Source organism: Nipponia nippon, unplaced genomic scaffold (assembly GCF_047370975.1).
Source record: "Nipponia nippon isolate SJK-2023a ecotype South Korea unplaced genomic scaffold, ASM4737097v1 scaffold_1, whole genome shotgun sequence".
Classification (NCBI taxonomy): Eukaryota; Metazoa; Chordata; class Aves; order Pelecaniformes; family Threskiornithidae; genus Nipponia; species Nipponia nippon.
The window spans coordinates 154335828-154350845 of NW_028262290.1; the positions used below are offsets into that span (position 1 = coordinate 154335828).

Below are 15018 nucleotides of genomic sequence, written 5' to 3' on the forward strand. Positions count from 1 at the left end.
TTTAAGTGTAAGTACCCCAGGAAATTTTTAAGTTGAGGCCCTGACTCCCATTTTCATTCTCTCTTCAGAGCTGGTACAGTACTATAAAGATACTCAAATTGGAATGTAACGATTTAAAAAGGAAAAAAAAAAAAAATCAGGACTTAAAACATTCTGTGGAAGGAAAATAACATGGAATCATATACTGGTTATACAAAATATCAGAATCCATCATATCAATTGGCAAAATATTGACATTACCGTTTTGTACCAAGAATTGATCCTCCTTGACCAGTCCAGCCTCCAACATCTCCCCAGCTGATTTCCTTTATCTTTGAATAAAAGTAAAAAAGGAGATTCTGTTAAGTAATTATCCAATTACTTCTCTTGACATGTGGCAAACACCATGTACTACTTAATGTAAAGCTGTTGGAACAAGTTGTTGGGCACAGACAGCACCAAAAATGAACTTGGCAAAGAAAGAAAACAGCATCAAGAGGTTAAGTTAATGTCTCTTGAATTCTTACCAATCCCTTTCCATTCTGTCTATTTGTTCTTTCTTCCTCCAGATCATGATGAACCCTGCCTCCTTGCTTCATATCATGATCCTGTTTTCACATCCTCTCCTACTGAATGTGAAACACAAAACTCTCAAACTAGGTCTTTGAAGTTAGTTTTGGGACCTATGGCTCCAGCTAAGCGTAGAAATCCGAAGTCTTGTATCCAGTTTCTCCTCAGTATACTAGCTGATGCTTAACATTTACAACAAGGGAACATAAGAATCTAATTCACCTGGGGGGCGGGGGGGAAGCTTTCTCCCTCAGCAAGCACTACTGCAAATTTTCTAATAGGGAAGGAGCACAGGTGCAACAACTCATTGCACAGAATCAGCAGTTCTGTTATTCTGTGGAAAACCTACCATATGCTAAACATTGACCAAAATTTGTAGGTAGGAGTCATCTGAACTAGTTTTGTAGCTCTGCAGCATGTGATTGGCAATACTTAAGATTAATTAATCTATAGACTTGAATAATTGAGAAATACAATTTGGGTTTTATATATCCTTAAGAAATAAAAGAACTTACAGAATCAGTTCCCACAACAGTTATGACAGGACATACCTTCTAAGAACATAAACAAAGGTGGTGGTGTGAGATGGGGTACATACTACTATGTAATCCTCACATGTAATACTGACCTTCCCTCTAGCAAAACCTTCAAATCCATCAATGACGGCAAACATTTTATGGCCTTCAGTTATGCCAACTCTCACTGCAGCCCTCACTGCAGCATTCATTCCAGCTGCAGGGGCACCAACATTTAAAACTGCCACATTAAAATTAGTCTGCAAGAAAAAAATAGTATTTAATAAGCACTTTAATTTCTACACCACGGTTAATTTGTCCATCATACACAGTTGTTAAATATTGGAATGTAGGAAAGGAAATTTCAAAGCCCCTAAAACCATCCAAAATTTAAAGTTAACTAGAAGATACATACACATATTTCCCCATTTGCAGAATATCACATAGAAACAAACAGCTTAAAAAAAGAATGTTTGTTTTTAAATAAGACTTTATCACATTTTCATTTGGTTTGCAGGTTAAGTTACTCAGGTTTTTATATTCTAGCTCTGTTAGGTACAAGAAACGTAAAATACTCTGCATTATTCAACCAGTTTCATGTTTCAAGTTTTTTTGCAAAGACACCCAAAATAGCAAGAAAAGTGTAGGAATTGATTCTAGCACCATAGCAGTTAGGTGTATATCATCAGTACCACACAAAGCGGAACACACGATAAACTTCTTCTGTACATGAAGTATTCCTTGAAATGGAAGGCTTATTTCCAGATACATCACAGGCCACTATCTTTGATAAAGGAACAGTCAGCTCGTATAGCTCAATACAGTTTCACTGACATCAATAAGTGTTCATTTACAACAGATAAAAATATAATCCATTACCAAAAAATGAAGAAGGCACTGAAATTTATTAATTTTGTTTTATTTTTACAACTTTTAAATTAATACTGAGAGCAAAATATAAGTAAAGAATTAAAACTTTACATGCCTGACCTCTGGGAAAGTTTAACCACTCTGTATGAATTTAGTAAACAGAATTTAAATGGTAGCAAACTATGTAAGCAAAATGCAAGAAAACTTGACAGCCTGAGCTTGTACACTAAAATTCATCATGCTTTAGGTCAGCTGGATGACCTTAAATTGTTTATAACTGTTGACATGACAGAATTGTAACAATTTGCTACTGCCCAAGAGCTAGAAGTTATTAGCTTTATCCTGGAAGACGGAAATACAAAACAAAAACACATAACAGTTGTTAGGTAATGATCATGGAATCTCTTCCAAGAAAAATAAGGAAAGACAAGAAGAAAAAAAAGAAGAAAAAAAAATAAAAAGAAGGAAAAAACCAAACAAACAGGGAAAAAAGAAAAAAAGCAAGGAAAAAAGCAAGGAAAAAGCAAGGGAAAAAAAAAGAAAAAAGAAAAAAAAGAAAAAGAAAAAAAAAGAAAAAAAAAGAAAAGAAGAAAAGAAGAAATGAAGAAAAAAAGAAAAAAAAAAAAAGAAAAAAAAAAAAAAAGAAAAAAGAAAAAAAGAAAAAAAAAGAAAAGACCCAAACCAGAACGTATGTGGTTTCTTTTTTAGCTCTGGCACAATCAATGGATTGTAGAAAAACGCAAAGGAAACACAAGCAGCAAAATATATGTGTGCAGCAACACTGCTGAAGCAGAGCATTTACTGTGTGAAGTTTTCCATGACATATTACACAGTAATTTTTGTCAACTAAAATGGCTAGTTGTGATTATGTTACTTGCTATCTGTAGAATTTCCAAACAGATGTCAGCTATTCAAATGAACTTTTCCTATTTTAATGCAATTTTTCTCCTCAATAATAGAGGAGATACTATTAATCATTACTCACATATGTAATTGGAATTTAAAAAAAAATAAATTAAAAAAACACGACAGTAATAAAATCATGCAAATAAGGTAACAAACCATCACAAACCACAATTAAAAAAAGGAATTAACCAGTGAGGTGACATAGTCACCAACTACGGTCAAAACCAGAATTACTCAGCAAACCATTAATGAAAACAAAAAAATCCTGTCTGAAATTTGTTTGCACACAACATTTAGTGTCTACTTCCTAATAAATCCAAATTTCCTCTTATACACAACTTACAAACTACAAAGAGAACAACTATATGTCCACTGCTGTACTATGCACAGTGACTTATTAGATCAGGTAAACGTGATGCATGTGTCTTCACTATTCCATCGCATGAATTCCTGGACTTACCCCTGTTCTTGAGCATTTCTGCCCTCCAAAAGGAATTCTTTTATAATGAATCTGCCTTCTTTATCCTGAGATTTTTAGACTCTAAATCATGATTACATCACCTTCCCTTCTCTCCATGTTAGGGAACAGAGCGCATAACTAACTATTAGGACCAGACACTATAGCAATTGGGACCACACATATATCCAAGAGAGAAAGAAACTGTCTAGCAGGAAATTTTCTAGTTAGAATGGTATTTCACTTTAAAAAAATGTTAATTATTATTAGAATGAAGTTGTGTGTTGCAAGCACCTTTCTGCTATTGTAATATTTAACTAATTTTATAAAATATCTTATGGCATAAGTTTGAAGAGAGTATTAAGGTAGGATGAGGGGGAGAGAAGAAGAAAAACACTGTTTGTTAAGATACCCCAAAAGCAGACATGCATTGCACACTCAAAAAGCCCCTTACCTTTGGAAGCTCGGCATCTGGTTTTTTGTGCGACAGTAATTTGTAGGTGTTAAGGTTGTTTTCAAAGCTCCTAAATAAATAAGTAAATAAGATCAGCAAATAAGCTAAATAAAATAGTAAATTTTTCAGCTCATAGTTATTTTAAAGAAACACCTGAATATTTCAGAAACTTTTAAAAACAGGTTATTTGGACCAAAGTTATTACAAATACAAAACACAATAAAAACTGGAAATGAGAGAACACTGGATAATATTCAATCCTGTAAGGTAATAGTGAGAAAACATAAAATAACTATATAGCTGGCAAGTGAGTTTTCTAGATTGGTGATGAAGCATTTTATTATCAAATTACTTGGAACAGAAAATGCTCTGTTGACATATAAGAGTGCAGAATGTCTCCCTCCAACATTACTGTTGGAAAACTACCAGCTACTTACAAACAAGCTCACAGGACTGGCCTCAAAATCTTGAATAAACAAACATGTGGTTGCTACCAGTCAGCTCATACAACGCAGCAGCTCTTTTCTTTGTGACTAGTTATCCTAGCAGCAGTCACTAACCTGACACAGTACTGAACTACAGTTTTCTTTGTTTTGCATCTTTTTATGCAGAAAAGAATTTCAATTATTTAAGCAACTCTTCTTGTGTCTCCTCTATTATTCTCAAATGCATAAAACCATATGGATATTAAATTATTTAAAATAAAATGTCAAGTGCCAGCAGAACAGCAGAGCAATTCAGCTTTTCTAGAGCAAATAAATTGATACAAGTTATTGGCCATACCTTCCACGAAGCCTCACAGCCTCAACAAATCTTCCCTCATCCATGGCTTTCTGGACTTCTTGAGTCTTGAAAAAAACAAGTTGATTACTCAATATGTTTAAAAAACACAGGAAGTTGATTATGTAATATATTTCAGTAAATAGATTATTCTGAAATAGCTTTCTAAAGTGAAAAAAGAAATATTGACATTTCATTAATTTATGAGCTACCTCTTATCATAGCTTAAATTACAGTGGGCAGGAGAAGAACAAAGTAGAAGCAGACACCTAAAGCCTTCCTGGGGAAGGAAAAAAAAGAAAAAAAAAAAATCTATGTATCTATTTTGCATTTCATTTTTTCAGTTTAAGCTGAGCAGTTTTACTGCAGAAACCTGACTCTTGTGTATGACGTGTAAATGGATCCAAGCATCTGAATAATTTGTTGTAGCAATAAAAAGAGAAGATCTGAGAATAAATTTTAAAACAAATTAAAAATATATATATTTCTTGTTTGTTGGTAGTTCGCAAATAATAACGCACAGAGAACACGCATGAAGTTCATTATTCCCAAATGTGGGAAATGGCTGCGCACATTCTCATCAGTGTTTTAATGACAACAGACAGTTACTGTACACAGTGGTCTGTTGTAGTTAATGAATAACTATAAATTGGCATTTTGCCAGAAACTCACCATCTGCACACACTCCATCAAAGGCAGACGGACAGCCTGGTTTCCAGACAGAGACACGACACAGGCAGGGGTAGCTGGAGTAGCTTCTAAAAGGGCAAGCACAGCTTCCACACCCATACGACTTGCCTGAAAATAGAAAATGTTTGAATGTTCAAGCAAGCACTTAAAAGCACAAGGCTTCCAATCACAGAAATGGCCAAGATTCCTCTGTAAATCTAACTGAAACTAATTATTCCTTGGTAGGTGAAAATGTCAGGCTGTTTAATACTCTTAAGTATGGACAATTGTTCTCGCAGCTTTGCTTTTTAATCCTAATATAGATTCCTTTACACAAAGTGCTTCACTATTCTGAATTTGAGCTATTGAGACAGATAATGTGAGATAGTAATTGCATTTGTCAAGTTAATTAGGTAAAGAACTACCCCACCCCCAAATAAATAATTAAATTGTAGTTGTACCACGTGGTGCCACGAGTAATTATTTTAGGTTCACTCACCAAAATTCTGTCAAAAGCTGAAGGGGTGCCACCTCTTTGCACATGACCCAAGATAGTTACCCGTGTGTCAAAACCGAGCCGTTGAACCACAAGCTGCAAAGAATTTCAAAATATAGTGGGTTTATTATCATCATTATTTTATATACGGATGTGTTAGCATTACTCTGCTTTACATGCTATTGGAATAATGAAATTCTACATATACTATACATTAGTATGTCAACAGTAATGATAACACTATAAAAGTTAAGCCAGTCTTTAGTTTATTCCTAACCTAGAACTAAACTCCAGGTTCCTAATCTAAAGGAACATTTTAGTTATTAATGGCAAAACAGTGGCTTAGATTGCAATGCTTTAAATGCAGTTATAATGGCTTCATTATGCACAGTCCTCAGCCTTATAAAAACAGGTCTAAACATTATAATTACAATACTTGAAAGAAATTCAATTACAGTATTTTATTCATTCCACATTACATCTATGTGCAAGATTACACATCCCAAAAGATTCTGAGTGAAGATGACTTTTAGCCTTAATTGACAAGGCTTTTAAAACTTGCAGTAAAAATTATAATAATAGAACTATTTCATTCAGTCAGACTTTCTTTCCATTTCCTCTGTTACATATCAAATCTAAAGTCACAGAAAGACATCTTTTATTAATACATCTTCAGTGAGCACATAAGGTTAGGAATAAGTAATGGATACCATAAAGCATTTACAAGTTATTTACAAAATCTTCTATCCCTGGTATTAACAGTTTTTGAATGTTTTAACTGGCTGAAATTTGTAGCAAGCAAGTAATGTTTCTTCCACAAATGCATAATAGCTATCTGCTGTATGTACACTTAACACTGCTTGGCACTAAATTTTACTTTGTAAAACTGCAATTCTGAATTAAGAGTCAACGATTACGCTCAAACTGACAGTTATGGAAAACAAAACTTCATAGTCACAGATAAACCCCAGGTAAAGTCAAAGGGTCATAGGTCCTTCCTGCCAATGACTATTTTTCAACTTATTTTCTTATGGGACCCTTTCCAAGAAAAGCAGAATCATTTCAACTCAGAAGTTTTTCTTAATCTTAGACACCAAGGAAATTTTTGGCAAAGCCAACATTTAGAAAAAAGTGACAAGACTTTGTCCAAAGTATTATTTCACTGTGAGACATACCATTATTAAAATTTTACAAGAAATATAAAGTAAACTAGGATTATAATTACTGATTTGAGCTGATATCAGACTCTCTACCCATGAAGTAGACTGTTATCTTATTTTACAAGGAGAAAAGGTTCTAATTAACAGCCACTGAAATAATTCCTCCTTAAGTGGACTACAGATTCAGATAATAAAGCACAAATATAAAATACAACCAGAAAGCTGTGTAATAAGCTACTTTACAGGAACAGATTTACTGTGCAGAAATATTAATGTTAGTAACAAGCCCCATCTTAAGAACAAAACAGAAAGTGCATCGTAAGGATGTTGACACTTACATCCTTAACCTTCTCTGACGTTATAGGTTTGTTGTGGCAATCAATAGCTCCTTCAGCTACAATAATAATATTGAGCCTTTTTTTTCGTGCACGATTCTATAATAAAAATAAAAAGCACATCCATATAATAAAGAAACTGAAAGAAATTTACAGCACAATTTTATAATCAAGTGCTACACATTAAGCTGCTAGGATTTGAGGAAATATTTCTTGAGGAAATATTTCTTACACTTAACCACTTCAGAGTTCTCACACATTTTATTTTCATACAGATCTTTTCATTGATGAAGTGAAATGTCTTATTTCAAATTAATGAGGAAAGGTACACACACTGCTTATATAGAAATAGTTTTATGTATTCCCTAGAGTAAGTCATATAATTCTTCAAAACAATTGCACAATGCAGGAAAAGAACTGTTTAAGATCAAAAAGCACTATCTGTGACACTAGAAGCAAGACTTACTGAAAGTCCTGATCACATGTATAAATCACTGTTTTCAAACAAACATCTGCAAAGACATCAGGGAATCCCAAACATAGTAATAGATTACCTCTGAAAGCTTAACACACATTGAATCTTCCCATCCTTCTTCTGGTGGGTATTCAGGAATAAATACCCAATCTGCACCACAGGCTAAGGCACTAACAAGAGCTAGATACCTAATAAACATAACAAATGATTAGACATTTAAGGTTCAGATTTCTTGATCTTACATAATTATATCTGTATGAGACAAACTGCTGAAGACAATACATACCCACAGTGTCTCCCCATAACCTCCAGAACAAATGTCCTCTGATGGCTGTAAAAATAAGAAAATAAATTAACTGTAATACTGCAACTCAGAAATCCAGTCCAACAGAACCTGATATCAGGAAATAAACTGCATTTACCATGCTTACCAAACAAGAATTCATTAGCAAAATAGAAGGCCATATTAAACAAAGTATTTAAAATTATGATTCTTCCAATGCATAATTCATTTTCACTACTACTTTCTTCTAAAACACGTAAGGGCAGTTAGGAGAGAAGAGGTTAACATTTATTAGAAATGTAAATGATGCAGACCCATAGTTAAGAACTGTAATGATATAGCTGTATTAAAAAAATATATAAATAATTTAATTGCTTAAATTTTACCTAGGGAAAGCTTACATACAAACAGATGCCACTTTGTACTATTCAAAGTGTGTCTGGATCTTCTCTAGAACAGTATGTCTGGGAAAGACTAAAAACATACTAAAAAACCAAAGCCTGCCCCTAAACCTGATGCAGCATCTACAATCAGATGCTTGAAGTGCCGCCATGACAGGAATGATGGGACAACATCATACTAAGAAAAAAAGAAAACTGAGACACTTTAAAGATGCAGCCAAAAAGAGCTTTTATTGCCACTGTAAAAATATTACAAATACCAGTTACCTAACTTCTATTTAAAATTAACTTACATCCTCCACTATTGTACAGCAATAGGAAACTTAAGATCTGAAGCATAAACAACTGTATATTTGTTATAGTTTTCTATAATATGCACAATTTACCTTTGAGCAGTGGTCATGATGGCATCCACAACTTCAATGATTCTGTGCAAAGCTGAGTCAGTACCTATGGTCATATCAGTGCCACAGAAGTCATTGTCTATGGATCCAACCATTCCCACAATGTTAAGGTAAGCATATTTCTTAACAGCCTCTTCATCAATCTTTCCTGTAAAGAAATATCCAAAGAAAGAGTTGTAAGATTTTTTTTTTAAAACATTTTAAACATATTGCTTGGGTGCTCTACTTTTGTAAATTAAAAATATCCAAAAAGTAAATTATATTTAGATATTTTAGGTAACAAGGTTAGTCAAAACTACAATCAAAAGCCAATCAAACAACCAAACAAAAGAATCCTGCATAGAACTCCTTACAGTAAGGAAGGAAATAAGAGCTTTTCAGTCCATTTCAGTGTCAACAGATTATCAAGCTTTGTAACCAACCTTAAAATTGAGGGTTTGGACTTAAACAATAGCATTCAAATTGTAGTCTCAGTGTATGACTTGCAACAAAGAAGTAAAAGGATGCAAACTGCATGTGATTATGGGCATATGGAAACAACCAAAAACCAGCATAAACTTTTGAAGACTTCTCTTCTGCAACACTGAAAGGCTCTGATTTCATGATTAATAAGCAAATAGAATAGAAAAGCTCCTATTCTAAGCCTTAGTCTGTGCCTCCCAAGACATCAGTGAAAATGCTGAATCATCCAAGAGTTCTAAAGGATCTCAAGGATGAAATACTTTAGCACTTCAGTGCTTAAAACTATCTTAGTATCTGTGGATGTGACGGTAGTAAATATTATGCCAAATTTTTAATATGGTATTCAAGAACTATGTATCAGTGTGTTTAATGTCTATACTAGAGAAAATAGTAGAAACCATAATGAAAAATATAACTAATGTCCATAAAGACAAATACAGCATTCTGAAGAAGACTCAAAATGTTTTCTATGAATGTATACCGTGCATTACAAACCTTTTCTAGAGTTCCAGAGGTGACTGTCACATGAATAAGGGATATCTGGTTGACATATTCTACTTAGATTTCCAAAAAGCCATTGACAAGGTCTGTCCTCAAAGGATTTTGAGGAAACTTAGTAGCCACAGCATGAGAGAGAAGGCTTTTGCATAGAATAAATAATGTGAAACAGAGGGTAAAAAATATGAAGCAGAGGGCAGTAGTAAATGCAAGTTCTTGTATCTGAGGAAGATAACCAATGGAGTTGTTGCACAGGGGTCTGTGCTGTTCAACATACTCAGCAATAACCTAGAAAAGGGAATGAGCAGTAAGGTGCCAAAGTTTACTGATCAAACTGAATTGTTTGGGTTCTAAAGGTGTGGAGTGTCTGAGAAGAAAAGATGACGACTAGCAAGACACAGTGAGCAGTAAAGTATCAGATGGAATTCATTGTAGATAAATGTAAACTAATACACATGAAAAATGTACCCTAACATCACAAACAAAATAGTGCTATTTTCAGCATAATAATATAATAATGCTGTTTTCATTAACAAATCAGCTTCAGTGTTCAATAGCAGTCAAAAAAAAAAATCAAAATATTAGAAAATATTAGGAAAAGAATAGAGAACAAAACAAAGTTCATTATACTACTGTGTAGATCCATGGTTTGCCCTCATCTTGAATACTGGGTGCAGTTGTGGTCTTCCCCACCTCAAAAAGGACATGGTAGAACTGGAAAAGGTTCAGAGAAGGGCAACAAAGATGATCAAAGGTATAGAACTTACATAGAAGGAACAACTAAGCAAACTAGGACTCTTCCATCTAGAAAAAGAGATGATGAAGGGAAAATAAGACAGCTGTAAAATCTCGAGTGGCATGCAGAGGAAGCAGGAGTGATCATTCACTGTTTTTTCTAACACAAAAATTGTAGGACATCAAATGAAACTAGAAGCCAGCAGGATCAAAATAAACAGAAGAATATTCTTCACAATCTTCATCATTCAGTGAAGCTGTATAACTCCTTGCTACACAATGCTTTCAGCAAAAATCTGTATGCTTTCAAGGAGACTGTATACATTCATGGAAGAGAAAATCATTAAGACTGCTAAACAGCATCTGGTTCAGGAAGTCCTAAAGACAGAAATGGATGAAACCTATCAGAGTATTTATATATTATGAATAACATATAGCATCCCCACAGCATTATTTAGGCTTGTTCTGTTCTTTTACTCTTCCCTATACATTCTCTTGGATGCTATGGAAGACAAGTACTGAGCTGGATGCACTTTTAGCAACAGCCACTTAATGTTCTGGTCTTAAACAAATAGTGACATATAGTCAGGAAAGCATCATAATTTAATAACAACCAAGTGTGTAGCCTGTTGTAGGAAAGGAATTACCATCTCAGTTTGGATTTGAGGGCAAAGGGCTTTTCAAGCAGAAGCTTCAAAGTTCAGGCCCTGAAAATTATTCATAATGGGTGGAAAAAAAGCCACTCAGTTGCCCAGTAATTTACTTGGCTTTTTTGAACCTTTATGGTATATAAGAGAGGATGTACAGAAATCAAAAACTATTACTTTATGAAGAACCCTGTAATTTCTTAGAATGCATGCATTTGATGTTTGAACTTAAGAAACATCCTCTGGATATAGTTTGTGTGTGTACAGTTAGAGTACATAACTTCCCTGGAGATTGGACTAGAAGTCTAGAGGGTCTAAACACAAACTTACCTTTTTGTGCCAGTTCCTCTAGAAGTCCACTCCATTCTTCACGGAACAGATTGGCACCAGTTAAGCTACCATCTCCACCAATCACACAAAGATTAGTGATTCCTCTCTGAACCAAGTTGTAGGCTGCCTGCAAGCGGCCCTCCCGGGTACGAAAGGATTTGCAGCGTGCACTACCAATAACTGTACCTCCCTAGAAAAAGGAAGTAGAACAGTTTTAGTTTATAATCCAGTATTTTACTGTATTTTTTTTTTAAGATGGATTAATGATGAATGCTTATTTTGTAGCATAACCCCCATCTTTAATTTTACAGTGAGTAAAAAGTAATGAAAAAACAAAGAATTATCAAACCTGCGGGAAAGAACAGGATTCTCAAGAGTGGATACACATACCAGGGAAAGGGAAAAAACGCTCAAAAATGACTGATAAAGAGCTACTCTTGAAGGAAAATGTTAAATGATTTGGGATTAATTTCAGTAGCATTCTAATTAATTAGGTAATTATTACTTACATGTGATGACAATAGTAAAAGTGATATGACACTAAGTAGTTAAGAATTTAGATGAATTTGCCTCAAAGCGTGACATTTTCCCCCTAATATAATGAAATACATAAACAATAACAAAAAAGTTGTATCCCTAAAGCTCAAAATTAGCATTTATTGTCATTCCACAGAATTACGGAAAGAACTGCATGCACATTTAGTGCCGTATAGATCAGACTAATGTTACATTTTCTGTTTTATTAATTTATCTGCTGTATTTATTAATATAATTTAAAGACCTTCCTCAAAAAATGGAAGTCATTATTTTCAAAAAAGACTGAAGTGCCCTGTCACTGAAAATTGCTAGGCATCTTGCTGAAAACAAGTTATTTACATATCTTCTGTGTTTATTGTTGTTCAGTCACTGAAGAAAAGTCTAATTTTTGCCTTATTTATTGTCACAGTAAAAAATAAAATTAAGACTGCAAAACCATTTTTTTTTCCTGCAAACAAATCTGGAGATGATTACCTCACTTTTGCATAAACATTTCCTTCACTTTAACTTTTATATATATCTATATATATATACACATACTTATAGATCAGTCATGCCAATCTAAATTTGAGTTCAGATCTGTAGAGGCTGTACTGATTTGCCCTATCAATAGGTGTTTCGGCTCTCAAGCCAGTCCTAGGCACTATTTTACCATTTTTGTTGCAATATACAACAGCTGCCAATGGAAGAAAAAAAATGTGGAATTGGAGCAGTTCAGCTTTCTCCATAGACAAAAAAGTAGACGTGTACACATGGAGAAGTTCTAAAAATAACAATCAATCAGGACTAAACTAGACATTTTCATACTTAAAAAAACATAGTTGTAAGTGGAAAAGAGACTATGTATTTGAAACAATGTACTACAACTTGTTCTGATTAAACGGAAATATAGGTTGGGCTGAACAATCTTTTATCAAAACAACTAAACACATTCTTTAAGATGCATCCTCAGCTTCACTGTTGGTCTGTTGAATTCCTAGCAATCAGGATCAGAAAGGTGTTATTCTTATCATATATATGCTATATACATATATAGGGTACCTACATCCTGCTCCTGCCTATACTCCTGTGTGGCTTGGCCATGACATCTCAATTTTCCCTTAATCATAAGATTACAGATTCTACAAGACAGACAGGGAATTAAAAAAAAAACAACCAAAAAACCAAACATATGCAGACAAAGTATCTCACACTATTCCAGGGTATTTGTTAATTAAAAAAAAAACCAAACAAAAAACAAAAAAAAAAATCTATTTTTCTCTCTGCTAACTGCTTTATGTTTATTATATTAGCTTTACAGAAAGCTCCAAAGAAACCCACGCTTCACCTGCAGGTAGTTTTCAGAAAGCTTGGCAAGCAGTAAGGCCTCTTCGCCAAACATAGCATCTGCTCTGGAAGAGGTGACAATATTACCATGCTGAGGAAAAGTGTGAGGAGATCCAAATGGCCACCTTGCAGAACGTTGTAATATAAATGTACAGATCAAGTCACTGGTATTATCTAAGCTCTCGAGAACTGTACTGTAATTACACCCATTACTATAATTCTAAATCCACGTACACAGAAAGCCAACAGGGTTTCGTAAGAAAACACTTGCCTTACTAAACAGAGTTGTTTCATATTTTTGCCCTATAATGTCTTTTTATTAAATATAGGCTTGTCAATATGGCTTTAGGAGGCTAATGACATGTAACGTTGAAAATCTAGGACAAAGGTTTTCAAGATTATTTCTGTGCACCAAATACAAGACGACACAAAGATCTTTAGAAAGCGTCAAACATCCATGCTGTAGAAATCAGGCTCTGCTAAAAGTGGTATGTGCTGGTCACTCAGTCATCACAGAATTCGAATCCATAATTACAGTGGTTGCCTGGATCTAGAATTTTGGTTCCCTGTTTAAACAGAGAGGGTTTGGGTCCCACCCCTAACACTTACCACTTGCAGGATACTCGAAACACTTTCCCATGAAACTTCTACAATATTATCACCTCCATCAACCATTCCCTGGTAACCCTGAAAGAGAAAAAGTATTTCAGAAGTCTGATTTGAAAAGTTGTGTAATATTTCCACTGCAGTAATACTCACCTTGTGTACTTTAATGCAACTTTAAGTAATTAAAAACACAGAATAAAAAAATACTCCATTTAAATGAAACAACATTCAATCAGGTATCACATTAGGGGGAAAAAAGCCAAACAAACCCTCTTCCTAAAAGATCAGTTCCAAAGACAACTTCAAGATGAAGCAACACTTTACACATATTACACAGCTTACAAACCAGAATGGCAATGCATTTCTCCTTTCTTCGGAATAAATATTCAGTTATTTTTTAAAAACTACAAAGATGGAAGAACTTTGAAAAGCATTATAAGATGCGCTTCCTAAAAACATAACCTCAGCCTGAGATCATGATTTTTGAAAAATCTCTAACTTTGTAACACTTTATATACTTTTTCCCCAAGGTAGGTAATAAGCAAAACAAAATAAAGAGCAATAACCAAAAATTTTACATAAGGGAACAAGAAATCAGGTCACATAATCTTTATTCTTTTTTGGACGCAGTTACAATAAATGGATGAAATAAATTGAGTAGAAAAATACAACTTTTAGTGATGCATTTAAGAAATCCTTAATATCTTAACTCAAATGGTCTTCAGAAACCAATGCATGCTGTAATATAGAAAGAACTACACTTCGTTGAAAGAAGGAAAACTATCCAGTGAGCAGCTGAAAGGTTTTGTTATCCCTGGCTTTATTAACTTTCTGCATAAATACTAGCAGAAAGATAGTGACAATTACAGATTCTTTTCCATTAGGTGATTTTGTGAACACTGATTTGAAAAAAAGAAGAAAACACAGCAAAGCTCTAACCTGGAAAAACCTAACTGATACAGACACCGGAGTAAAACTGGAGTTACCATTCAACTTTTTGACACTTATTCAAGTCCAAAGGGAAAAAAACATGCTAGGTTAAAGAAAACAAACAAAAAACCACCAAACAAAAATAAACATGACCATGTTTATGTCTCCATTTTTAGATTACATGTACATATGG

General features: G+C 34.0%; 1 protein-coding gene across 3 annotated transcripts in view; it reads right to left on the reverse strand.

Moving 5' to 3' along the window:
• Nucleotides 1-15018, reverse strand: part of PFKP (phosphofructokinase, platelet) — a 46663-nt gene that overhangs the window by 16744 nt on the left and 14901 nt on the right. For all 3 annotated transcript variants that reach the window (XM_087778726.1, XM_087778716.1, XM_087729581.1), the window contains exons 4-15: nucleotides 13899-13976; nucleotides 11427-11616; nucleotides 8737-8902; nucleotides 7953-7997; nucleotides 7746-7854; nucleotides 7195-7290; nucleotides 5700-5792; nucleotides 5204-5329; nucleotides 4535-4599; nucleotides 3752-3821; nucleotides 1178-1324; nucleotides 241-311 (exon numbers count right to left, since the gene is read on the reverse strand). In XM_087778726.1, coding sequence (XP_087634852.1) covers nucleotides 241-311; nucleotides 1178-1324; nucleotides 3752-3821; nucleotides 4535-4599; nucleotides 5204-5329; nucleotides 5700-5792; nucleotides 7195-7290; nucleotides 7746-7854; nucleotides 7953-7997; nucleotides 8737-8902; nucleotides 11427-11616; nucleotides 13899-13976 — 1256 coding nt within the window. The remainder of the gene's footprint in view (nucleotides 1-240; nucleotides 312-1177; nucleotides 1325-3751; nucleotides 3822-4534; nucleotides 4600-5203; nucleotides 5330-5699; nucleotides 5793-7194; nucleotides 7291-7745; nucleotides 7855-7952; nucleotides 7998-8736; nucleotides 8903-11426; nucleotides 11617-13898; nucleotides 13977-15018) is intronic.